Source organism: Myotis myotis, unplaced genomic scaffold (genome assembly GCF_014108235.1).
Source record: "Myotis myotis isolate mMyoMyo1 unplaced genomic scaffold, mMyoMyo1.p scaffold_m19_p_18, whole genome shotgun sequence".
Taxonomy (NCBI): Eukaryota; Metazoa; Chordata; class Mammalia; order Chiroptera; family Vespertilionidae; genus Myotis; species Myotis myotis.
Window position 1 is genome coordinate 32,313,837 of NW_023416322.1, and position 27,360 is coordinate 32,341,196.

The following is a 27,360-nucleotide window of genomic DNA, read 5'->3' on the forward strand; positions in this document are numbered from 1 at the left end:
GCCAAGTCTTTATTTTATAGCCAGATTCCAGGAGGTAAAATAAGGGTGTGGTCAAGATGTTTACACTGTTCTAATCTACTCAATTACATGCACTTGAACTCTATCAAGCCCACATTACTCAGACACGAGGGGCCATGTGTTCGGACCATAGGTTCAAGCTTACAACTATAGCTGTTGGCTATAATTGTGCTGGGAGGGCTCTGCCCTCCAAGCTGGGACTTGCACGTGGCCATGAGAGGACTGTGCCCTCTCATTAGTCTGAGGCTTGAACCTGTCCAAACACTGTAGCCGCTCTCCACAAACTTAGGAAAGCTTTATCTTTGCATGAGTGGAGGAAGGTGTGCAGTGTGGAAATATGGGGAGAACTCCAAGAATACTCTTCATGGAGTCAAGAAAATTCTGCTAGATTAGGGAATTGCTGGAGGGTTGACTTGGCAATCCTCTGGCAGTTCGCTTTGTCTGTTTCAGCTTTACTGGATGAAAACACTAAAAAAGACCCAAAACCTCTTTGCTTTTCTGTGCCTCTGCAGGACCTGTAATAAAGTCTAATAGAAGCAGAAAGTGTGAGAAGGAGGCATCTGAAGTGGGAAAGGCCATTAGACTGGCCCATAAAAGATGAGTGCTCTGTGCAGTAAAATGAGCTAGGAAGGAAAGCATGATGAGTGTTTCTCAGCCTTAAGTAGCAAGGTCCCCTTTCACCATCCCACGTGGCACTGCATGCCTGGCTGGGGAAAGCAAGGGGCTGTGTGCAGAGCTCGCATGGAGGGTTCCAGTCGACCTATCCCTGAGGCCCTGGCCAGGAGAGGGGTATGTGTGGCAGTGTTGCAGGGGATGTAGCATGACTCCGCCATCACCTCCTAGCCCCCACTGGTCCTTCCCAGGGTAAATGTTCCCAGTGAGATACAATGGAATCCTGAATTGCTTAAATTACAAAGTTAGGACTCTCACATAAGAAAAACAGAATCCAGAGTCATGGTGTCAGGAACAGCAGGGAGAACATTTGACTGAAGAGATTTGAGATTTGACTTAAGAGAGTGAACATGCTCTCCTCCAACCCCACCGCCATATTTCATTGTCCCATATGGAGCATACTTTTCTTAACTGTGCTGCTTCCCATCCTTACACCATCCTTTCTCCTCAGTTTATGCAGTTTTGATGAATTCTTCAAAGGAAAACTCAAGTTCAACCTTCTCTATGAAAACATCTCTATCATAGTCCCTATAAATCTCACTTTTTGAAGAATATGGTGGGGGAAAGGCCTGGGTTGGTGCCTGTTTGTCACTTGCAAGCTCTGATTTTGTGTACATTACTAACTTCCATGAGTTTCAGTTTCCCCATTGTTAACATAAAAAACCATTGAGACCTGTAAAGAATTTTTGTGAGTTTATTTGAGCCAAAGTGTTGACATATGCCAGGAAGTAGAACCTCAATGAATTGAGATAATGCTCCAGAGAATGGCAGGTTATATCTGTATTTATACACTGCAATAAAAAGAAAGGGATATAGGTGAGTTACATGAAATCCATTGGTGACAGACTAGAGAGGCAGGAGAAAGCAAAGTAAGGAAACCCCTGGGATTGGATAAAAGGTAAAATGATAGACACATACTTAGGTGGGTGCAGGAACGATTAACATGATAATGAAGGAATTTGTGGCATCTGTCCTGGCACCCAGCACATTAGGTTGTCCCCAAGGGGCTCCAGAAAAAGGGAAGTTACAAGTTACCTTGACATTTCAAAGGGTAGTCTAATAAAAGAGTAATATGCAAATTGACCATCACTCTAACATACAAGATGGCCGCCCCATGTGGACACAAGATGGATGCCACAAGATGGCTGGCAAGGGAGGGCAGTTGTGGGCGATCAGGGCAGCAGGGGAGGGCAGTTGGGAGGGACCAAGCCTAAAAGGGAGGGCAGTTGGGATCAACCGGGCCAGCAGGGGAGGGCAGTTGGGAGGGACCAAGCCTGAAAGGGAGGGCAGTTGGGAGCAACCAGGCCTATAGGGGAGGACAGTTGGTGGCAATCGGGCTGGCAGGGGAGTGGTTGGGGGTGATCAGGCTGGCAGGCAGAAGCAGTTAGGGGCAATCAGGCAGGAAGGCAGGCGAGCAGTTGGGAGCCAGCAATCCTGGATTGTGAGAGGGATGTCCCAGATTGGAGAGGGTGCAGGCTGGGCCGAGGGACACACACACACACACACACCTGTGCATGAATTCCATGCACCAGGCCTCTAGTATGTATGTGTGTGTGTGTATGTGTGTGTGTGTGTGTAAAGAAGTAATATGCAAATTGTCTGTTACTGCATCACAGTAATGACCGTTCAACAGGCTGGGCATGGCTGTGTGTGGCAAGGGGCAGGGCTGGGCATGGTGAGGAGCAGGGCTGCATGTGTAACTGGTCACCAGGAGATGCATGGAGCACCTCTAGGTCCCCGCTCCCACAGGCGGCGGCGGCAGCTCCCTCCCACCTCCCAAAGCGGTGTGGCTCCCTCCTGGCTCCCGCAGGTGGCAGTGCCTTGCTCCCACCTCCCACGGAAGTGGCGCGGCTCCCTCCTGGCTCACTTCCGCCTCCCGTGGAAACAGCACGGCTTCTTCCCGGCTCCTGTGGAAGCAGCACAGCTTGCTCCCAGCTCCTATGGGTTCCAGCGGCTTGCAAACGTGGTGTAGCTCCCGTGGAGGCAGCATGGCTCCCTCCTGCCAGCTCCTGCGGAAGCAGCATGTTCCCACGGGCTCCCATGGAAGTGGCGGATGGCCTCCTGTGCACACTGGGCCACTAGTGTTATTATAGATGCAAAAACACAGATAGGCTCAGTTAAGGTAAAGGTTGACCTTGTCAGTGAAGATACCGGCCTAGGATGTAACTACCCACCATAACTGCTTTTAGTTAAAGTTTAATTTCACACCATCCTTTGTGGTTACTTTAGGTCTCTGAGTTTGCAAGACTGCTATGCAGGCCTTCCCTGAGTTTGTCAGGTTAGCATGTGGCCCCTTTCGTCCACACCATCTATAAAATAGAGACTGAAATACAAGTTCTACAAGGTAGTTGCAAGGATTATAGGATAACTTGCATAATGTGTAACATGTAATAAACACTCAATAAAAATTTGTTCCTTTCTAAAATTGTGCCTCATATACAGACATGCTTCAGAGATATTGCAGGTTTGGTTCCAGACCATTACTATAAAGTCAATATCGCAATAAAGTGAGTCACATGATTTTTTTTTTGGGGGGGGGGGTTTCCCAGTGTGTATAAAAGTCATGTTTATACTATACTGTAGTCCATTAGATGTGCAATAGCATTTTGTCTAAAAAATAATATACATAACTTAATTAAAAATACTTCTTTGCTAAAAAAAATAAACATTACCTGGGCCTCCAGTAAGTCATAATTTTTTGCTGGTGTAGGGTCTTGCCTGCATATTGATGAAAACTCAACATCTGCAAATGCAGTAGAGCAAAGTACTATAAGAGGAGGTATGCCTGCATGGCCATTATCAGCAGTTTAATCCTTTTATTGTTCACTGTTTCATATGCTTATATATTTACTCCTCTTAACCAGGCTGACATCTTCAAGGTAGAAATTTTCTACATGCCCAAACAACATAGAATAATCCTGAGAACATTGTAGAATACCAAGTTGTACTTAATATTTTTCTTATTATTTATCACTCATTAGTAATTTGTTATTAATTGGTTTTCTGAGCATCAGTTTTAACCTTTTAATGAAGTCATAGAAGGAATGACTCTCATCCTTCTGCCAAGGGAGTCATGAAAATAGGACTTCACTGTGGCCATGAAGTAGATAGAGATCTGAGGCATCCCTAAATGGCCCCAGTCCCAGAAGGTCAGCAGCAGGGCTTTAGTAAATAAGTGTCAATGCCACAAAGCCCTCGGGAGGACAGAAATGCCCAGCCTCATCTGACGCAAGGCTAGCAGAACCCATCTTCCCATGAGGACACGCCATCCTCAACATAAGTTGGAGAATGCAGATTCTAAGGTAATGTCTGCATAAGCCTTTATCCTTACTCCCCCATCAGTCTCTCTCATCCTATTATTTTTAAATTACTCAAAATGATTTTTGCAATCTAAAATTATACTATCCATTTGTTTGCTAGAGACAGGAGTTCCCCCTGTTCCAGGAGGATACATTCCAAGACCTCAGTGGATGCCTGAAGCAGGGGATGGTACCAAACCCTGTATATACTTTGACTTACAATGAAGTTATGTCCAGATAAAATCAGATTTCCAAATGACAATCATAAGCAGATAAGCTTGGTGAAAATGTATCTTTGTGGCTGGGTTTCCTTGGGAAGACCTCTCTCCTTTAGTTTATTAAATGCAAATTGGTACAGCAGAGCTTCTGAAATCCTCAGAGTGCTCAATAATGACTCAGACATTTGATTCCTCCCTTCAGTCTCAGCCCTCGATTCTTTTCCCTCCAGTCTCAGCCCTTGATTCTCTCACAAATGACAAAGTATTGCATAAAAGAGGATGTTAGTCTATAGCAGTGGTTCTCAACCTTCCTAATGCCGCGACCCTTTAATACAGTTCCTCATGTTGTGGTGACCCCCAACCATAAAATTATTTTCATTGCTACTTCATAACTGTAATTTTGCTACTGTTATGAATCATAATGAAAATATCTGATATGCAGGATGTATTTAGGTTGACCCCTGTGAAAGTCGTTCAACCCCCAAAGGGGTCGCGACCCACAGGTTGAGAACGGCTGGTCTGTAGGCTGAAAGAAGTTTCTGAATGTCTCATTTTCTTAAATTACTAGGTTTGAATTGAGATGCTGTCATTTTTCTTCTAAAACTTATTTCACTGACTTTTAAAATGTTATTTTATGTTTAGCCTGTCATTCCTTCTATAAAAATTCTGAGCATCCTTCAATGCTGAATCAAGTTCTCCCCAGCCTCACCTTTTTACACTGAGCATCTTCTCTGAGTTTGCAGAGAGCATCTTCTGTCATTTGCCTCACACGTGCCTGGCTGTGTAAAAAGTGAACCCTTTCAGGAAAGAAACCAAGAAACATTTTTTTATTCTCCATTATGTGTAAGGATGCTGACAAGCTAGTATCTAAATTAAATTCACATTAATCTGTCAAAGAATACAGCATGAAGAACAATAAATCCTTGTAAATTTAGGCCCCGTTAATTTGGAGTGAATGCAACCATTTTGCACTATCCTTGACAAATGGGATTGGTTGATAAATTCAGCAATAAGAATAAATATGTATTGAGATTCTGTAAGAGGCTGGGAGCTGTCCTGGGCATTGAGGATGCAAAGAGGAACAAGATAGCTTTCCTCAAGAAACAGGAGCAAAGGAGGAGCAGCTTAACTATGGAGGAATATAATTCTATAGGCCTTTGTATATAATAACGTCTAGTAGCACTTTGTATGTAACCAGTGTACCAATTACAATGAATTTTCACGATTGCATTGGAGAGAATAGGGTAGAGCATATTCTTGAGTATTTACCCAGTTTTGGTTAAAAATAAATAGTTTTATTACTTCTCAGTTACAGATAGAAACATATGCCATGATTCAGATGTAACTGATTTGTATTGTTGTAATTCATCCAAATTACAGAAATTGTCTGTACCTAATATAATTTGAGACATGTCATGCTCAGAGAGCCTACAAACCACAAGGCCCTCAGTCAGCCACTGTCCCTGCTGTTCTGGAAATGGTCTGGTGGCTAATGGAATTAACCGGCATGCCACTCTTTGGAGCTATTTATAAAACCAAAGTGATGATTAATTAAGGTTTTGTTCCCCCAATCCAAGCTCCATATCTAGTTAATGAGTGTGATGGTCGGCAACCTGCCACCACCCCCCAATCAAGCCCTGGTGAAATGGTCAGTGGGTTCCCAGTGTAACTGTCCACCAGGGAACAGTCAGGGCAGGAGATTTCAGGTCCTGGCTCTGCTGCTTCCCATGCCCATTTAAATACAGGCATGTTACAACCTTTATCATCCTGATCTCCCATTTACAAAACAGTACTTCCTGCCTTGTCCACATCTCATGGCTCTTGCAGAGTTCAAATGGGATATGGGAAAGTGCTTACATGTGGAAGAGCCCTAGGCACATTAGTGTCTTAGAAGTCATTATTTAGTGCATGACAACTCAGAATCACCCCTCCCATGCTGTGGTGGTACATTCAAAGGAGAGCGCATATATTTACAATTAAACATTCCAAGTAAATCCAGCCACAGAGGCAGTCTTCATTCAACCCCTTACGCCCGTGGTCGGCAAACCGCTGCTCGCGAGCCATTTGGCCCCTTCAGTGTGGCTCTTCCACAAAATACCACGTGCAGGCGCACATGGACAGTGCGATTGAAACTTCATGGCCCATGAGCAGAAGTTGGTATTTTGTGGAAGAGCCGGTATTTTGTGGAAGAGCCACACTGAAGGGGCCAAAGAGCCACATGTGGCTCACGAACCTCGGTTTGCCGAGCCACAGTTTGCCTACCACTGCTTAGGCTATGTCTTCCTTCCTAATTGTTCCTCACAGGACTGCTGAGGCTCCAGGGGAGTGTTAATTGCGCAGATCTTACAGTCAAAATTCCACCAGCTCAACCACTTACCACCTGAGGGCCTTGGTCAAGTACTTAACCTTTTTAAAGCTTATTTCCAGATACAGGTAGTTGGACTCTATGTGCATCGTTTCACCATCTCCCATTTATAGTGTTTATAAAAAAAAAAGTTCTGTCATTTTGATGTATGTACATATGTGCTTTATGTTTTTTATTATTTACCACAAGTAAAGGTCAGGAATTTTTATCTTTCACTTAATTTTTTTTTTACTGTTTCACTTCATTACTGCTGTGTATGTGCTCCATGTGAGTGACGTAGGTGCTTATGTAGGTGGGTTCTGACTTACAGCGAAAATCGCGTTACGTCGCACCATAGGAACGGATCTCCGACGTAACCCAAGGACCTACTGTATATAAAATGATGCTAAAAATAATTGCTACCTTGCAGAATTGTGGGTGGATTCGGTGAGATATTCATGTAATGTCTAGCTAGCACATGACTGTGATAAGGGAGGCTCTTAGACTCATGAAGGCTTCTAGGGCTAATCTGAAAGTGCATGTCCCACTGAAATCAGATTTGGTTTCAGTTCTACCTCTCTCTCTGATGGACTCTGATTCGGTCAGAATAATTTGCTCAGTTTCTCTGGAGCTCACTAACATAAAATGAGGACAGTAATATTTTCTTCATGGGATCTGAATAAAGGTCATGTAAAGTACTGGAGATGAGAGCACCGTGTTCATTGTAAAGTGCAGGGCATGTGCATAGGCTGCTATTCACATTTGCCATAGAAACAAACACACAGAGAACAATGGCAAAGATTTTATTTAGCGGCTTTCTGTGCTTGGCACTTAGAAACAGAGTTCCGTGCATTAGGGCAAATTTTTATACACCTTTTCTTCATACATATTTTACATACCCTTTTTATTGCCCCCTTTTTTAATATTCATAATATTGAATTCCCCACTAGGCACATAAATACACTTATCTACAACACCTCAAAACCAAAAATCTTAATAGTATCTGTATTATTTTACTTGGTATTATTTGCATTTCCACACCATTTAAAAGGTTGAGCTTGCACCAAACCCCACTTGTTTTTCTTATCATTAAAGGATTTGAAGGGGAAGGGAAAGATGAAGGCAAAAACCCAAAACATCAAAATGCAATGAGCTATTTGATAAAAATGGAGATCTGAGGGCAGGTGGAAGGATGTAGAAGGCCCATCTGCAATTCCCTGGGACATGACAGGATCTCTCCTGCCAGGTGTCTGCATCTGACTTGTGAAGACCAGGCTTCTTTTGTCCCCTCTGCACTTGGTTCCATCTGCCAGGGTTATAATACTTTTCCATCTTCACACTTCCCCTACATCCCTTCTCACACCAGGCTACATGCTCCAGAATCCACACTTCCCACGTGGTGCACCCTCTTCTGGATCACAATGGTCAGAGCTGTGGGATCAAGACTCATTCCTTGCACGGTCCCTCTCACCACTGCCCTTTACCAGGCACAGTGTCCCAGAGAAGCTCACTCCTCAACAACACCATGATTCCTTCTATAACCTGTAGGGGGACTAGGGAAACAAACCAAAACCAATTCCTTGGTGAATTGAAACTCTCATCACTCCTCACACTTCCTCTGTCAGTCTTGCTCTCGGCCTCTCTCTTGCCCTCTATTCTTTCTCTTTCTCTCTCTCCATCTTTTCACGGCACCACTGGGAACATCACACTGACTGAAGACAACCAAAGTTTAAAAACAATTTTCTTCAAGAAGCCAAGTCCAGCTGTAGTTCTGATGTCTTCCCACCTTCATCGATGGGAAGGGGTTCCAGGATACATGGTTCATTCCAGAAACAGAGACAGCTGCAGGGGAGAAAGGTGGGCAATACTGCCGGCCGGGTCCATCTAGTGTCATACACAGACAATTCTCGGCGAAAATACCCATTGCGGGCCTCCCTCCACAGAGTTCACCCAGTTCTGAGTCTATGTGCATGTATATGTATGTGTGTATGAGTCTGTGTGAACATATGTGTGTATGCATGCATGTATGTATGTATGGGTCATTCTGTATGTGTGTGTGGCTAACTTCATGGCTGCAAGACACTAGCATCTCCCTTAACATTATTATAAAATGATTATTCAGTTTCTTCAAAGAACACTCTGGAGTAGACGATGCTTTATAAAACAGCTTTGGGAAGGCAGGAGCATGGCCACTGGGTTGAAGATGATTCCATCATGAGTGTACTTCAGTGGCTTCAATGTCTCTTGTTCTTGGCATATGCTTTCCTCCTCCAGAAAAAAAAATACATATATATGCAGTTCCTGTGTTTCAAGGGCCTTGGGCTCCTAAAGAGGAGGAGGTGCCCATGGAGACTCCGGGGCCTTGGCTGCTAGTTGGACTGGCCTTTAAACCATGTGTACCGACATCTGGGAGGAGGAGCCTGGGACCGCCCCATACTGCCGGCCGTCACAGGTGTTAGCCCCCTGCTGGTTGTTGGGCGAAGGGCTGATCATGTGCATGCTGTGCTCCATCCCCGTGGGCAGGTACTGCCTCTCTCCGAAGGCCCCATTGGAAGGCGAAGAACAGAGTAAAGTGCTTTGCGAGGCGCTCAGTTTCTCTGGGCTGGCAGCCAGCCTAGGGGAAGCGGGGAAGTTGTATCCGTACAGATTGTAAGGGTTGTGGAGAGAGAAGGCATTGTAGGAGCTCTGCTGCATGTGGCCGCCCCCAAACATGTGTGGCGAGGAGGAGGAGGAGGCCGCATTGCCTGCCTGCATGACATACTGAAACTGGGAAGTGGGGAAGGACCCCAGCTGGCCACCGTAGGCTTCCATCTTGCTGTTGCTAGGCAACGAGGGAGGAGTTGGTATTCCTGAGATCAGGGATGGAGTCCTCTGAGGCATGAAGGTTTCGGAGGGCTGAGTGGCTGCAGCAGCGCCACTCTGCAGCCTGTTGTAGCCACTGTCACTCAGCCCTGGGTAGCTCTGCAAGGCAGCCATGTTGCTTCGGGCACAGGGCGGGTAATCAGAGAGGTTCAGATTGCACAGCTGGCTCTCTCGGCAGCCCACATTGAAAGTGTTGGGGGCCAGATGAAAAGTTGGAGGAGAACAGGATGGAGATAAAATATGAGAAGAAGCTGAAGGGGATGGTGTGCCAGTGCTGGAGGTGGTCGGGGAAGTGCCTGTGCTGCCCCCTGAAAAATAAAACATGAATTCCATTGAGACAGAGGCCTTTTAAGTTGAGTCTGTCTAGGCCAGATGCAAGCCATGCAGGAGGTACCCTCAAATGTCCAAGATGGGCTGATTTTTACAGAACCAGGTTTCTCTTAGCTCAGCAAACTTATGGTAAGTGATAACACCTGTGTGTGTGTGTGTGTGTGTGTGTGTGTGTGTGTGCGCGCGTGTCCTCTCCAAAAAAGAGGACAAAGAGGGTGACAGAAAAGAATACCAAACTCTTTTGTTTCTCTGTGAAGTCTTGCTTTTCAGAAAAAATAATAAGCCTTCTAATATTCACTTTGCCATTTCTTACCATCAACCTCATTTTCCAGTAAGACCTCTGGTAATCAGCACTGAAATGCAGTAGCTCAACTTTTCCCATTCTCAGTGGAAATGCATTATATATGTATTTTAATCAGGCACTGTTGCTTGCTTCACCATATTTAGACTTCCAGCAAAAAATATAGGATACCAAATCTCAGGGTCTTAATCTTAGAGGAAATGTAGTACTTGGGGCAAGGTGGGCCAAGTCAAGGTTGAGGCCTGGGAGGGCTGAGCAGAGTGGCCCAGGTAGTGGGAACTGAGGTATGGGATTGCAGTTCTGTCATGAAATACATTATGAGCACAATTGCAAGAGCGAGATTAAGCATAAAGCAAAGCTCACCAAAACAAAGTCTCCTTTTATAAAAGCCTGCCCAGTTTCAAAGCCTGGAACAAATATTGCAAATGCCATCTTTGGGTTTGGGATATTTACCAGGACAAGAGCCAATCAGGTAGTAAAGTCTAGAGATCTCAGCTTGGTTACACCACCCCTCCCCGCCCCCCCCCCCCATCTGACCCTAGGCATATCACTTTCCCCTCTGAGTTTCAGTTTCCTTATCTAGAAGATGATAACTTGAGTTAGATCAGTGGTTCTCAAGGTAGGAGGAGCTTTAAAAATTTCTTAAGTTCCAGAATCCCACCTCAAACCAACTAAATGAGAATTTCTGAGCATGGAACCTCCATATTCATATGGCCTTAAAGTTCCCCAAGTGATTCTGATGTGCAGCCCTAGTTAAGAACCAATGATACAACCCAAATTCCTTATTTCTAAGTACTGGAATAGTGATTGCTAAACTCAAGTGTGCTTGAGAATCATGGAGGGCTTGAAACCCAGATCACTGACCACCCCCACCCCCCACCCCCCAGGGTTCCTGATTCTCTAGGTCTGGGGCAGGGCCTGAGGATTTGCATTTCCAGTAAGTTCTCAGGTGATATTGATGCTGCTGGTCTAGGGAGCACATATTGGGTTAGAGGGCCTCTTGGTCCCTTTCAATTCATAAAGCCCCTGGATCTGGATCTGAAAGGGCTCTTGTGACATGTGGATATTAGAACTGGACTGGTGGCAGATGCACCAACAGGTTAAGGGCCAGTTCAACACAACCTGCTTTTGCCTTCAGATAGTTTAAGAAGACCAAAAAGGACCTTCTCAAGCCTCCACTTCCTGTCTCCCCATTGGAAGTTCAAGACAGTGGTTGGGTTCTGGGGCTGTTGGACCTTTCCTTTGAATTCTCTAGAATGAGCGGCTGCTTTGTCTTCCATAGGGAATCTACCATGGTGGAGCTCCTCCTTCAGGGCAAGGTTGGGAGTTTCCCAGAATGATAGTGAGCTATGATTCTCCAAGGTCACCCACAACTCATGTAGGGACTCTTAAGAACCTGGGCTGTTATAAAAGGATCAAGGACATTTTAAGTGGAAAGAAGCAGAAATAAAGTTTTTATCAGTGAGGGAAATGTGAAGAAGACCAGCAAGATTCCAGATATTGGGATGCAAAGAAACCACCCATAGGGTACCAGAGAGGACGGCCCAGATTTGCACATAGAGAGGCAGATACCTCCAAGAGAAGCCAAAAGTTCATTTTTAACAAGAAAAGAAAGGCCTCAGCCTACATATGCAGAAATGGTAATAGTGATGGATGTAAAAATACAAATTTAGTTCTTAATGTCAGTGTCAGATTTTTATAGAGCCCAACTAATATCTCTTCCTTGGCCAAAATACTAGTAATTTCCCCAATGAGCTTCTAAGGTAGAATTGTATTTAGTTATAAATAGCTGCTGATTTTAAAGTCATTTCAGGAAATTCACCTTCCTGGTTTCTTGTCTATGCCTTAAATTCCTTTAAGAGAGGTAACAAAGACTTTTATTCCATAAATTGAGATAAGGCCAATATGGTAACTACTTCTGGAAGACATCAGCCAGCTGACCATGGTAGGAAGAGCACCAAGCCTGATTCCATCTACCCAGCTCATGACCACGGGCGAGGTGGGCTACCTCTTCATTCCTCTCACCTGTGAAATGAGGGGCTTGAACTGATAGACTTCAGTTTGTTTTTCTTAAAATTACATTTGTGTCTGAGAATTCAATTGGTGCTAAAGTGCGAATAGCCAATAACAAATCCTTTCCAGGAATCCTTTTAATAAAACGAAGGCATTCTGGAAGGGAAGACTGGGGAGAGTGAGAAAAAACCTCTGGTGCATCTTGTCTTTGTACCTCTGAATGCCTAGCCTGCAGGGCCTTACAGGAAGCTTGGGAATTTGTTTTCTGTAAGCCTATAGTTCCTCTTAGAGGCATTTTCCTTATCTTTCACCCCAAATGCTGTGAGCTTCTGTGAAATAATTGCTACAGCACAAATGGAGAAACTCGACTCCAGCTGTAAAGAGAGTTGTGTTTTATGGGCTCTGTATCTGGTCTCCTCTCTTTGAAAGCCTGTCCTTGCTCTCCCAGATCTGGTGTTTATGCAGTCCCCCCAGAGAGCCCCTGTGCAGGGCATTGCACTGTCCTGTTACAGGTAGGCTTCACCAGGCACTGGCCCTCACCCTGCAGCAGGAAGTGTAGGATGGAGCAGATGACTTTTTACAACTCTAATGGTTTTTTCGGGTGACCCGAGATGGAACGAATGGTACTGATTTAAGCCCTCAATTGGTTTCACTACAAAAAAATAAGACGGGAACTATTAACAAGTTACAGGGATTTCTGCTGAGCAGATGAGAGGCACATGTTAAAAAGTTTGTAGTCAGCTTGCTTTGGCTTTTAAACGACACTCAACTGGAAATGAGACTTGGTGGCCTGCTGAGCTTCAGGGGGTGGGAGCCCCCCATATGAACTAGTGTTTGAAGTGGGGAGAGCAAACCTGTCCGAGAGGTCAGGATGCTTCTTTTGGCTTTGAAGAAATGTTCCAATGTGCTTAGTACAGATAGTAGCGAGTTTTCAAAGTCCAATAGAGAAGACCATGGTATGCATTTTGCAGAGAACCAACCCGAGATACTGAGAAGTCTTTACTGTTATGATCTAACAACTTGTCAGCTGTTAAACAAGATTGGGAGTGCCAGCCAAGTGCTAAGTAAGTGTAAGGAGGCAGGCCACCCTCCCTGTGCATTTCAACACTTCTCATCGCAGAGAAGCTTGGGCAGAGTGGGAGGCCAGGCCACGCTGATACAGAGGGGTCGGAACTGCCTCTCGGAGAAAAGCGTGCCTCCCTCATCCCCTCTCTGCCCGCCAGGTCCAACTGCTCTAGGGTCTTGATTTAAACTTTACTTAATGATGAACATGGTCTATGGAGTCAAACAAACTCAGTTCCAATTCCAGATGTTTTTCTGGCTTAGCAAGTTAGCCTCTCCATGTAAATGGAATTATGAATCTCTACCTGGTAGGGATGTTTTAAGAAATAGATGGGATAATATATATTACAAAGTATTTATAGGCATTAAATAATTGTTTCCTTTCTTCTTCCCTTGTACGATTGAAGGAATGAAGGAAGGAGAAGGGAATCTTGGTGCATTTGGGTTCTGTTGAGATGGCTCACAGATGTTGGCCTCTGTCCATGGCGTTGAGCATCTCGGCCTCTCCACTGGTGAGCACTGTGTCACAGATAGATGCCCCGATGTAACTGCTAGAAGACAGATCACTGGGCACGTGACAGCTATGGACTCACAAGGGCCATATTCCCAACTCTGTTTCCTCTCTGAATATTGGTCCCTCCCCAATGAGCTCTGCCCCTATGGACACTAGATGCCCTATGTCGCCATCTCTTCTCAGATCAAGCAAAGCAGAATTGAACTCAAATAGATAGATGGATACTTTTCCCAGTGGATGAAGACCACTGAGTCTACTCAAAGGACTTAATCCACTTCTGAGAGGTGATTCAAATGTAATGGCCATGATATTTAGTTTATAGCTGGAAGTCTGTACCTCTTAATCCCCTTCACCTTTTTACCCATCCCCCTATCCCTCTCCCCTCTGACAACCATCAGTTTGTTCTCTGTCTCTGTGAGTCTGTTTTGTTTTGTTAGTTTGTTCTGTTTCTTAGATTCCACATATAAATGAACAGGGTTGTACAGCATAGGGAATATAGTCAGTAATATTGTAATAACTGTATATAGGGACAGATATTGACTAGATTTGCCATGGTGATCACATTGTAAAGTATATAAATGTGAAATCACTATTTTGTACATCTGAAACTAATATAATGTTTTTAAAAACATAATGTCCTAAGTAACCAAAAAGCCTCTGGCATTCCAAGACCTATCCTCCACCCACTCTACCTTTCTGCACCCTAGTTTGTTGACCAAAGTGAGGAGGTGTTCATTAACATTCAAACTCGACTTTAATTTGCTCCAATATTCAAGGCTAACAGCCAAAATAACCAAAAAGAATCCATGTGTAGCAGGGATTCCATATGAAGACAATAGCCCAGAATATACTTGTGCACTATGAAGACAGTTAAATGTGACCGTGAAAATCCTGAATAGCAAACCTGCTGACTTTTGCATCTTTAAATTGATCACTTCCAGACTGTAATATGGAGGCTTTCACATACAGCTTCATTTTGGGTTCAATTTGTTGTGCTTCCCCATCCCCCCCAAAAAAATAAAACTTAAAAATGGTAAAACAAAACCCCATCTGAGCTAGTAAAGAATAAATTTCCATGTAATTACTTGGTTCCATGAGCCAGGCACCCCTCTCGTAGAACTCGATGGCATCTGTCCCTGAGAAGTGCTGATTCACTATGTGTCCTTGAGTGGCTTTCTTTGAGGCTTTCAAACAGGTAAGAGGTAAAATGTCAGCATCCTGTGGACTGATTCCAGGGAATCAACCCAGTAGCCATAAAGTTTAATGATCACAGCCCTGTTCATCCCAACCAAGGAATTACCCTTAGTGGAAATCAGGACCCCACTCAGTGTGCAAAGGTGAAACATTAGAGCACTAATGGGAATTGTGTGGTTTCAGTCTAGAAAGACTCCTAGTTATCCTTCTCTATAAAGTTTAAAGATATGCACAGATCCAAACCTCTTCCCCTAAAAACAGCATTCTATATAGTTGCCCAATTCTCATTCTTCACCTTGGTCCTTCTGTTTCTTAGATGGCCTGTTTTATGCCTTCCACATTCCCTAGGTGGACTGCCCCTATTTTTTTCACCTTCCATAAACTTGTTTTTTCTCTGCTACTTATTTTACTGCCTTCCTTGCTGCAGTGTACATCTGACCTTTGCATAGCCTCCTGGAAAAGCACATGACTCGGAAAAGCACGTGACTTGCATCTGGGCAATCCAGGCATCACGTTCACCGCCCCCACTGCCTCAGCAATTGGTTCAGGTGACTCAATTAGAGTCCATGAGACTCAGTGGGATTTTGGCTAGAAATGTTAGGAGGCACATAACCTTCCCAAAAGATTCAAACCTAAAAAAAAATGTATATCCAGGGTTGCTGGCAGCTTGGTTACCACCCCTGGGAGCCTGAGAATAAAGTCAAATGAGAAATGATGACACCTGGGAGTAGGGTGGTAGCAAGGGAAATTAAGATGTGGATGGATCTAAGAACTTGGTAATGTTTGGATATGGTGGGGGATTAATGGATGGTGGTGTCCTTCCTCCAGGAGAGGGCGCCAAATCTGTGAGGTAAATCATAGAATCACTTTTGGACACACTGAGTATAAGGGACTTTGGAACAAAATAGAAAATGTAACCAATAACTGTTGGTTTTAGTGATAATTAAAATGTTCTCCAATCCTTGTCATGAGCTCCTCATGGGCATTATTCCTTATCTCGGTGATAAATTAAATCAGCTATTTTTGAATCATTACAGTGATCACACGGTAGTTCAAAGGCTGCTACCCATTCAACTGTTCTCCTTTCCCAATCTCTTACTAGTATAAATTTGCTCAGTAACTGATTCCTCTCACTAACCAACCTCTAATTAAAACAAATCCCAAAAACCAACAGAGACCCTCATAATCCTAACTTCAGCTACCTCACAAACATTAAAACACCCAATGGTGCTGAAATCTGCCTAGTGGTGTCTGCTATCAGTTGAGGAGAGGGAGGGCTTCTGTCAACAGCAGTTCTCCTCACTTCCACAGATGGAGACATATTGTAGCTCCGGTGTCACTGGTCCGGGAGGGTTCCTTTTAGCACTACAGTTGTCAGATATACCTGGAGACACTGCTCACAAAGGTACTCTCAGTTTGGGCCATACAAATAGCTCCATCATATATGTCATTATAACATCATTATCAGAACAATATCTGAACATCATCGGGAAAACAGGATTGGACTTGGCTGTAACTAACCTGGGCTGTTATTTCTTTTCTTCTGTCTCTGTATTGTCTCAGTCAACTTCCCCAAGCATAACTTAGTTGGTTAGTTCATTTTGGCCCTGTCACTAGCAGTGTTCAACAAGAAGCCATTCCTGAAATGAAATTTCTACCCCCAGACTCTCCAAAAATATAAACGCCCTTGTTAATTCTACATGAATATGTCTGAAGGTTAGACCAAGCACTTGACTTCATTAAAATAAAATATGGACCTATTGAGAGTTATTGCATAAGCTGTTGAACAATAAGCCATCAACTGGAAGAATAAACTACATTTTGTAATAGAAAATTAAAGCTGTACTAAGGTAGAATGAGGAAAGATAATGTGGTCTGGTGGAAACTGTCCTGTCAAGTAGGAGATCCACTTTGGAGTTCTCAACTCAGTTCTTCCACCACTTAACTGCAGATATGGTACTAGACTGTTCTATGCCTCGGTTTCTTTTTGTGCAAAAGGCAGAGGACACTGAATCCCATGCATTCTTATAAGAGAAAACAATGAGGACGCCCATTCACTATGTTTTTAAAAACAGAAGGATTAGGTTTACAACCTGTGGCTAATTCAACTAAGTGCTTTCCTTGAAATTTATCAAAAGTGGATCTTAATAAAACATAATAAAAATTAAGCAAGGGCAGAATGAATAAAGCACCCTTGACCTCATCCAGCAGTTAGGTTGGTGTAGCAGCAGCAGCTTCAAAACTGCCTTGGGCCATGTATGTGACATGCCAGAGAGTCATGTGTTTGAAGCAGTGAGGTAATATGGACACTTTGGTGAGTCAGTCATCATTTGGATGTTAGATTCAGTGCCCACACTGTCAATATTCTCACTAAAAGGTAATTGCTACACAATCGGTCTGCCACTGAAGTTTCCTCTAGAAATTCACCACTCTGTACTTCTTCTAAGACACAAAAACAGTTCAACACAGATGGCTCTGACTCTTTTCTTCATTTTATGAGTGATACTGTCCACAGTTACTGAAATTCTTACTTCTTAAAGGAAGAGGAAATGGGGATTGTTACTTTTACGTCCTTTGTTAACGTCAAGAAACTAACATATTTTAATAATGAAAATCTGGATCAAGTTCAGTGTATGGTTCAAAAATGTATTTCAGTTAAATAGAGTCTTGGCTTTTCCTCCAGCCCATCCCACTGCCATATGTATCCAATAATTCAGGCTCATTCTCCCCCCACTGATGAAAAAGGGAGTCACTGAATAAGTGTGACATTTTACTTCAAAAGTTCAATTTCTCTTAAACCATTGTTTGCAAAGTATCAGCAATAAGTCTTTGTATCGATAAATTTTTAGTAGAAGCACCGTGAAACCTGAGATATTGTATACCTAAACAACTCATGCAGTTTCCCATTGCTGCACCTGCCCAAAAAACTTATGCCTCAAACGGGCCATGAAAGACTAAAAGAAGTATAACACCCTGGCCCTGGCCAGTGTGGTTCATTGTCCCATACTCGGAAAGGTCACAGGTTCTATTCCGGGTTAGGACATATACCCAGGTTGTGGGTTTGATCCCCAGTCGAAGTTTCTCTCCCTCCCCCCCTTCTCTTCTTCTCTCTCTAAAATCAATAAAAGCATGTCCTTGGGTGAGAATTTTTAAAGAAGTATAACACCCTGAATATTTATTGACCTGCTTCTACTAAAGCTTTATGGGGAGCAAGTCACTTCATATGAAATGGAAGTCACTTCCATTTCTCTTCCACTTATAAAAATAGAAATAGGAATTCTGGATCATTTGCCTCACTAGATGCCGATAAAGATGAATGGGCTCATCATGTTTTGAATAATCATTAGAAAAGCGACATCTCTTGCCCCTGATTCATCTTCCTCTTAGGTATCCATATACAGAGACATAGGTTTGATGATGGTGGTGGTGAGATGATGATGATGAGAGCTAGCATGTACTGAGTGCTTCCTGTCTTTTTAAATGCATTTCCTTTAGTCCTTATAAGAATTCTATTATATTCTCCCTTTTTCCAGATGAGAAAACTGTCAGAAAAGATGAGGGACTTGACTAAGTTTGTAAAGCTAGGAAGGAACAGTGAGAAGAGCCTACCCCACACTGTCTGACTGCAGAGCCTATATTTTTAATCTCTGTTATTCATCGTAAAACCTGAGACATTTCAGTGTTTTATGTTACAAACCCTTTTTAGTATATAAACTGCCAGGAGCTCCCCTGAGAGGGAATGTAATATAATGAACTGTCAAGTCCTAGAATGGCCTCCCATATCACAGAGCCACAAGTTCAAAGATAGAATTCTGTGAACGGTGGCCTGTTGATGGAACAGAATAGGCTTAATCTATCATTTTGATTGGTCACTTTTGAGTAAGAAAAGACTGGAGAGGGAGACTCATAAGGTGTCTGACACAGTGGAAAGCTTTCACTCTGGTACCCAGATGAATGAGTGTTGCTCCTGGGAGAGTCACTGACTAGATGGAGAAAAGGAGGTGAAATCAGCCCAGGAGCCATCTATACACGTGGCCACAGGTTTATGAACCTAAGCTATGAGGGAAGGGATATTCGAAACTGGGTGAAAAGCACAAAGCAGTGGGGGAAGGGGACTCTACCTACCACATCAACTTGAGGGGCATGTCCCACATAAGCCAAGGAGAGAGCACAAGCTACAAATTCAGGCAGCCCTCTCCTTACTTTCAAACCTGGAGTGATTTATTCCCATTGTCCAAAGCTAAGTTTGGGAGTCTTTTTAATATATGTTTATTGATTTTAGAGAAAGGGAGGAAGAGTGAGAAAGAGAGAGAAACATCAGTGATGAGAGAGAATCATTGATAGGCTGCCTCCTATACGCCCCAACTGGGGACTGAGCCTGCAACCCAGGCATGTGCCCTGACCAGGAATCAAACCGTGACCTCCTGCTTCATAGGTCAGTGCTGAAGCCAAAGCTAAGTTTTTTCTCATCCACAAAGCTAGAACAAGAGAACTGATAAGGCTGCCATGAGGAATAAGTGAAGTAATTCTGAAGATCTCTTCCAATGCCAAGGGCTTCATGAATGCTTAGTGATGGAAATGATTTCACCACCATCATAATCATGAATGTATAACCTTGCTTTGGGAAGGAGAGAGAATTTGGGGTGCCAGGTGAAAAGCTGGAACTGGCCTGTTTGTACAAGTGTTGATGCTCTGGTTTTTACAGAGCTACCAAATTATCTTCGTTCCAGGAAAATTGGGCTGGGCTTGAGGCTAGATGTGCTATATTAGTTCAGCTCCCACCCCCTCCCTGGCCCTACCTCTGAGCAGAGGCTTTTCCCAGGGCTTTACCTTGCTGCTTTTGCATGGTGGTGAAATCCTCAAAGGTGAGTGTGCGTACAGGGGGTCTCCAGAACGCATAAGTCTCCATGATGGCTTCCAGTCCGGTTCTGCAGAGAGAAAAGCCAGTAAAGGAAGTCGTAAGTAATCCCAAGAAACACACTGACTTTTTACAGGGCCTGGGTGGTTTTTCTGGCAGGTGGTATATACAGAAGCACTGAGAGACAGCAACACCAGTAAACTAATCAGGAAGAGCACAAGGCACACGTGACACTGGGTGGCCAGAGGAAGAAGAAGATTATTTGCAAGCAAGTCATAACTGTAATGGGATTTCACCCTGACCTTCCTTCAAAGGAGGTTTGGTCTGCATGAGAAAAAGAACAAGTTAAGGTCAGGGTCACAAATATCATGAGTAGAGTTGAGCAGAGAGTAGCTACTTTACCCTTCAGTAAAGTCTGTATCATTTATATGAGGTGTTGACGGACATCATTTTAACATAACTATCCAGGTTATCTCAGACATTTTTTTTGCGGATATTACATATCATCAAAACAGAGTATTAGATGGGGTTTCATTTAAAGTTTTGAACACAGCTTCTGATTATTGACTTTTGTTTAGAATTAACTGCTTCTATCTAAGTGGAGGAAGGGAAGTTTGGGGACTATGGAGGAGGAGGGTAGAGAAATGGCATAAGTCACTGAAATATAACATGGTGTCCCTTCCTGGAAAAGACAAGTTTTCCCGCTTGAGATGAAACTTATCTCCCCAGGTAAAACATTTCCAGAGTTCTCTTCTGTCTTGTATCCCAAGAGGAAAGTGAGAAGTTTTATTTTAAGTGAGAACAAATATCCTTTTCTTAAAAATCACTATAAAATACCCTGAGGTTCTTCTCAGATGAGCTGCTGATAAACTGATTGGCTTTTTGTATTGGAACTTCCTCTCTGAACATGCCTTACTTGCACAGTTAACTTTCTCAAGTCTTCTCTGGAATCTTGGAGGCTTTAAATACACCAATGTTGGCAAATCAAACACTGTATTTTTAGAAGAGGTGGGGAGGAGAGGGTGTTGCATGGTGTTTATTAGCTGTTAATCTGCTAAAAGTAGGAATAGAAGACATCTCCACATAGTCACCTTACATTAATGTTGAATACAGTACATGAAACTATTTGTGGAGAGAAAGAGTCCAAGCAATTAGGACATTCGAATACTAAGGGGATAGGCAGGTACAGCCACATTGAGCCTTGCTGAATTTAAGAAACAGGACAGGCTGGGTCTTACTGCCTTGCTTTGGAATGTTGTGGCCCATCAGAATATCTTAGGGTTCCCTTTGGTGGCATGGGAGGCTTACTATAAATGATGAGCTATTTATTGTTTGACCTCCTCTATTTCATTCTTTGTAAGAACATGTATCAATGATGGTAACAATATTAGCTCAAGAACAAGAAACAGTCCCTTTTCATTTCACAATAAGGTGATAGAAGACTGTGAAGTACCAATAACACTCTGATAATATTTCCAATATTATTTTATTAAAAAAATAGAAAATTAACTATTATTTCATTTTCATAACAGGCAAAAAAACCTGTGGCAAATGTATTGATATTTTTATTTAAAGCAATCAACTGTATATAGGATAGTGACCATTTAGCATTTATCCAAATCTAAAATCCACCTGAAAGACTGAGTTCCAGAATCCTAGATTTAAAAATCGGAGGGAGCCAAAACTGGTTTGGCTCAGTGGATAGAGCGTTGGCTTGCGGACTGAGGGGTCCAAGGTTCGATTCCAGTCAAGGGCATGTACCTGGGTTGCGGGCACATCCCCAGTGGGAGATGTGCAGGAGGCAGCTGATCGATGTTTCTGACTCTCTCCCTTCCTCTCTGTAAAAAATCAATAAAATATATTAAAAATAAATAAATCGGAGGGATGTTGGGTGTCACCCTATGATACCATTTGGATGGTTATCCAGCCTCTGTTGGAGTATTTCCCAAGGGAAATATTCAGTTTTTTAACAGATCTATTAGAATCTATTTATGTACTCAAAGTATATCTCTTTGTAGAAAAATTAATCATATTTGTTTACTGTATGCCACCTCTTATTTGTCCTCAAACCTCATCATTAAGCTTCGTTGGCTAGATCTAATTGTTAGAAAATATAGCTCTATATATCAGGATTTGGTGACGTGCCGTGGCAAGATGAGTATTAAATAATTCACCTCTCTCACTACTGGTGTGTTTACTTGGGGATCTTATGGGGTTTTTTTATGTCCCGGTGCTTAGCACAATGCCTGTTACTTGGCAAGATCTCAGTGGTATGAGTCATTATTTCATGAACTTTAACGCGCATTCAGTTTCAAAGCCTAAAACTGAGGGGGAAAAACTTGATGTAAAATCAAAACTCTGAAGACAGAAGGAATCTTCTAGCACTGGAGATTTGGGAGTCATTTCTATTGATTATGCCTTTCTTGACTCTGGTTTCCTTTGGTTTCTTCCGTTCCCGTCATGGAATTTCTAACCTTCAACAGAGTCTGAGTCCCCTTAGCCGAGGCCAATAGTTCCACCCTCATCATCTCTTACAAGAGTCCTTGCCAACCACTTATTTACACCTTCAGCCATTTGGATGTCTTTTCAAAGTTTATCCTGTGTAACTCATTGTTTACTTATTCATCATCAGTAAACCCTATTTTTTGCAGAATTTTATCTCAAGGTTCTTAAATGTGAATTCTTTGTCTAACAAATAAAAAAAAAAAGTGGTCTTAGGTAACCACATATCATTAACATGTTCCACATGGTGAGCCACTCTGGGCTTGTTGCACACTGGAGACTGATGTCATCTCTGAGGTTTCCAATCAGAGATGATCAACTTGGCAAGTGTCGCCCTCTTGCTTACTTTTCGCTGTTTGCTCCAGTGACAACAGAGGCCATACCCAAATCCTCTTTGTTTAGTCCTTTGGCTGTAATTACCTCTTTGATTTCCAGGCCTTGTCTTTTTAGACTTTTCAGTCTGCTCCTTGGCCAAACCAACAGAATGTGCTGAAGAGGAGGGAGAAAGGGAAAGAGAGGAAGCAAGCCAAAGAGCTCCTTTCCACATTGATTATGCCTTGAGATAACTGATTTGGAAAAATAGCCAGGCTGTGAAGAAATATTCTTTCAACCTTCTCATTCAAAAAAAAAAAAAATGCTGGGGCCATCCCTTTGGAGTTCAGCAAATATTTGACAGTTATAACAATTACAACTACATTCATGAGCCTATTAGGTAGCACACCAGTGCATGGTTTCTGCTTCTTTTCTTGAAATAAAGAGCTGCTTTTTATGTTTCTTCTATTTATTTCCTCTGTAGTTCTTCCTTCTGACTCTTTCCCCATCCTATTTGCTGGTAACAAAGGGAACATATGCTAGGAATTTGATAAAACCATTGGTTATCTCTCAATAGAAGACAGTCAAGAGCTAAGGGAAGTCTACTGATCAGGATCTTGAAGACATAAACAAGTTATCAACCAGGAAACAATTATTCTAAGTTCGGAGATATTAAGGTAAAAAAGACACAAGATCTTTTACCCTTTAGGTGTGTTCTTTTCAACAAAAAGAGCACACATAAATGACTATTTCTGAACTGTGATAAATGCTACCTACACTGGAGTTATATAGATGTCATGGAGCTCTGAGCAAGAAATACTTAATATGCCTGAAAACTCAAGGAAGAATCCATAAAAGGCCAGTTATTTAAGCTTCATGTTAAAGGGTACTCAACAGTTTTCTCCACAGACAAGAGGCAGAAAGAGCTTTCCTAGTGAAGTTAACAATATATGCAAAGACTTGGAAGTATGAAAAAGAAGGCATGTTCTGGGAACTGAAAATAATTCAGCAAGATGGGGGTTGGGGAGATGTGGGAACCATAGATAATTATTCCATGTTAAGTGCTTGGATTTTATCTAATGGGTAGTACTGTGTCTTTGAGCTCCTTTCCTTTTTCTTCTTGTTCCAACATTTGAAAAGACACAAAACAAGAACATACTGTTCTTTCAGATCTCATTACTGTATCTCAACTTTCTTATCCTCCCTTGGTCCACCAAGGTGAGGTCAAACCTTCCACGCATCCTTCTCCTTTGCTGGATCTGGAATCAGCTCCGACACCTAGATAGATTCCTCAGAGTATTTGTTGTGTGGGGATAATCTTAAAAGACCTCCCAACTAGAGGTCTGCAAATTGGCATAACAAAACAAGCCAAAATTCAAAACTGGGCTTTAAATGCTACAAAAAGTATATCTACATGATGAATTGGTTGTCACTGATGTGCCCTATAATGATTTGGAAAAGCAGGTAGATGTCCAATGGACAAATGCTTGGAGTTGAGTTAAAAGTGTTTCTTACACAGTGATTTCAACTTGGGAACCCTGTCCCCTTTGAGTCTGAATAAGTAGCAGTGGCAGTCCATAGAGAGTTTTCACTGCCTCAAGAAGTACAATAAAAAGCAATGAAAACATACAGCAAGCTAACTAAAATACTAAGTTTCTTTGCATTTGACTGGAATGGTCTAACTTTACTTTGGTAATACTGACCCTGGACTCCAAGATGGTGTCAATCATACAATTGAAGGAGAAGAAACTAATGGATATCAAAATACAGGAACTGCCGAGCTGGATACTGATGTGGGATTCCACCCCTGAAGGCATTGCTGGAGTGTTTCAAAGAGGTTACTACCAGAAGAAGAAAGGGAACATTGCTGAGCTTTCTATGGTACTGGCAGCTTATGTGTTTTTTAACTACTGCCGTTCTTATAAGGAACTCAAATATGAGCACTAAGCAAGTACCACTGAAGAGGGCCCAATGTGGAGTCCACATCCCTGATCATGACCTTCGCCCAGCACCTCTGAATCCTTCCATATTGTAATGAACACCTAATGAAAGATGACTGGTAAAAAAAAAATTGGTAATACTAAATCACATGAGGGGCAGGTTAGCATCGTGGTTAAGAACACACGCTCTGGAGCCAGACTGCCTGGGTTCAGATTGCAGCCCTGCTGCTTATTCATGCCAGCTTGGCCACATTACATAACCTCTTCATGCCTAAGTCTCCTATCTGTAAAATGGAGGTCATGATACTACTCTCTCCTAATTGTTACCTAATAAATGCAGATTGATTAAAGACAAAATATATCAAAAGGAGAGAAAACAATGAAAGCTTGAGCACCATTGGTCTAAATCAAGCAAAAGAAATCACTCCAACTGCTTAGGTTACAACCTGAAACAAGAGAAAACCTTCTTACTTCACTGGAATTCAAAACTGTGTCCGCCCTCTGGCTCTGGACTGAATGTGGAAGGATCTGTGTGTTACTTAATCCCATTTCTTATTCTCTCCTCCAAGAACCAAAAACGTGTCCCTCAAGCCTCTGTAGGCCTCATTATCTTGCAGATATTTCAGACTCCAATATGTTAGCCATTAAAAAGACGTCACTCTGTTAGATGACACCATTGCTGGGCAAGAGCCATAGATAATAAAACAGCTGCCAACCTTCCTTGGCAAATCCACATGGCCAAGAGGACAATGGTGGAAAAGGTTCATGATGGAGGAGGGGGAACAAATAACAAGGCAGAGAAAATTGTTAAATACCGTAAGCCAGGGGACATGATGAACAGCTCTGGCCTGGGTGACTAGGAGGAGTCTGGCAGGAGGCAACTGCCAGAGTCCAGTGCTGGGCCAGCTACCTTGAACTGTAGATGCAGCCACGCTGGCCAGAGAGGGAGTCCAGTACTGATTACTCCCATAGCTCAGCTAAATGTTACCCTTGCCAGGGATAACAAAAGAGTATGCAAAATCTACGGAGGCTAGAAAGATTGCCAGGAAAGAGCAGGAGGAGATTGGCTGGAAAAAAAATACAGCCAATGGCTCTAGGGAGGACAAATGAAAATACAGAAATTGAAAGTGAGACACTTGGAAAGTCATGCTTTTGAAAGTAGGCAAGTGGTTAGCTCATTGGCTCTATGCTGGCTACGTGAGCCTTCAGGAGCAACAGGGGACTAGAGGTGGACAAGGGGGAAGTTGTCTGTTGACTGGCAAGCAGTGCCTAGCGAGGAGGGTGACATTTTCTGGATGCTATCCCTGCTGGATTTGCAAATTCTAAAAGCTATTATCTTACTGTACCCAGTTTTACCATCAGTAAAATGGGTAACACTGTACCAGTACTGATCAACTCAGAGATAAAAGTGGATGACTTGGACCACAGATACTACATGAAATGATTATTACTATTATTTATATGACTATAAATAAATGCATGAGGTTGAACTGTATAAAATTGCTGATATTTTACCATAGTAACTTTGTATGTTCACTTTAATAGTTAAGAGTGTAGACAAGATTTGAGATGCCTGATTATAATAGAGAACTCTACTAACCAGTTGTAACGGAGATTCGCCCTGCACCCCTCCTCCCCCAACTCTCAAAGAAAAGCTGTTTCTTGCAGGATATAAGCAAAGATGAACTGGCCCAGGGCTCATTTCTAGCTGACTTTTTCTTTTCCTGTCTGTGAACTTCAGCCACTCTAATTCCTCATCTCACAGATCTCTTTCTAGTTGTACACTCGACCTTGAGTGGGTGCTATGAGGAGGGGCTAGACTAGACCTTGACAAGGGTTCCTGTCTATGCTCAGGGAGATGGTCTCTCCCTCTATGAACACGGCCTTAGGATAGCAGCTGCTTAAGGGGGGGCACGGAAAATTCCTTACTCCCAAATAGTTCCTCACCACCAGTAGAGATTCCTTTCTTTGGCTTAAGTATGAGCCTCGTTTTGCATCCTCTTCCAGCAAACAAATACATTCACCCCTGTAATGCATTCAGTGGCTCCATTTTTAGATCACCATCCCCTGAAACAATATGCGAAGGGATGTTAGGCACCCAGACGGACTGCCACCAGCCAGTCACATTCCCAGCAAACAACAGTGCTGGCCAACAATTAGCTCGAACTCAGATTGCTTCCTACACCTCATCCTGCAGACCCTGTCGCTTTTCAGTGAGGGGCAACCTATTAAAACTATTTGCCCATATAAATCAACCTCCCCCCCACAGAGTTCTCCAGTCCGGGCTGCAGGAGCTGCGGGTGTGGGCGCTGCAGAGGCGGTGAGTGGGGTGAGGGCATCCGAGGCCTGGGGTTTGGAAGTGAGTTTTTACAATAAAACAATATCTGTAGAAGCTTAATTCTCTTAGGATTCTTTTGTGCTGTCTCTTGTCTGGAACAAAGTAGAAATGGTGGGGGGAAATTATAGCTTGATATTTACAACATATTAAATCCCATGGAATTCCAGGGTGTAAATATTTGTTTTCTGTATTTTCCTATAGAATTATGACCAAATAGTGATTATAATTTACCAATGGACTTGCTGTATCTTATATTTTTTTAATTGATGGTTTTTGAAAGAGAGAGAGAGAGATTTGTTGTTGCTCTTAGCATTGCATTCATTGGTTGACTCTTGTCTGTGCCCTGACCAGGCATGGAATCTGCAAACTTGACCTAGGAGAAAGACACACTAACCAACTGAGCTGTCTTGAGGAGAAGCAATAAACGCTGATGTTATTGTTTTTTTGTGTTTTTTTAAATTAAATCTTTATTGTTCAGATTATTAAAAAAAATAAAAAATAAAAAAATAAATAAATCAACCTCCCCATCATTCAGGGCCTGCCACCAGCTCCTTTCTGATGTGGAACTTGAGTGTCCTGGTTC

General features: G+C 42.8%; 2 protein-coding genes across 9 annotated transcripts in view; one reads left to right on the top strand and one right to left on the bottom strand.

The window, feature by feature from the left end:
* Positions 1-2,502: 2,502 nt before the first annotated feature.
* Positions 2,503-27,360, bottom strand: part of TBX15 (T-box transcription factor 15) — a 96,957-nt gene continuing 72,099 nt past the window's right edge. For 5 of the 8 annotated variants that reach the window (XM_036343264.1, XM_036343268.1, XM_036343270.1 and 2 more), the window contains 3 exons: positions 19,658-19,755; positions 14,719-14,817; positions 7,338-9,721 (listed from right to left, as the gene is read on the bottom strand). In XM_036343264.1, coding sequence (XP_036199157.1) covers positions 8,937-9,721; positions 14,719-14,817; positions 19,658-19,755 — 982 coding nt within the window. In that variant the 3' untranslated portion in view covers positions 7,338-8,936. Of the gene's footprint in view, positions 2,769-4,957; positions 5,005-7,337; positions 9,722-14,718; positions 14,818-19,657; positions 19,756-27,360 lie in introns of those variants that run through there. The other 3 variants (XM_036343271.1, XM_036343272.1, XM_036343265.1) reach the window with 3 other exon arrangements.
* Positions 24,216-24,446, top strand: LOC118673185 (ATP synthase subunit f, mitochondrial-like). The gene has a single exon (XM_036343714.1). The coding sequence runs from the start codon at positions 24,216-24,218 to the stop codon at positions 24,444-24,446; it is 231 nt and encodes a 76-aa protein (XP_036199607.1).

Coding starts and splice junctions, on each gene's coding strand:
- LOC118673185 (XM_036343714.1), top strand. CDS start 24,216: ATGGTGTCAATCATACAATTGAAGGAGAAGAAACTAATGGATATCAAA.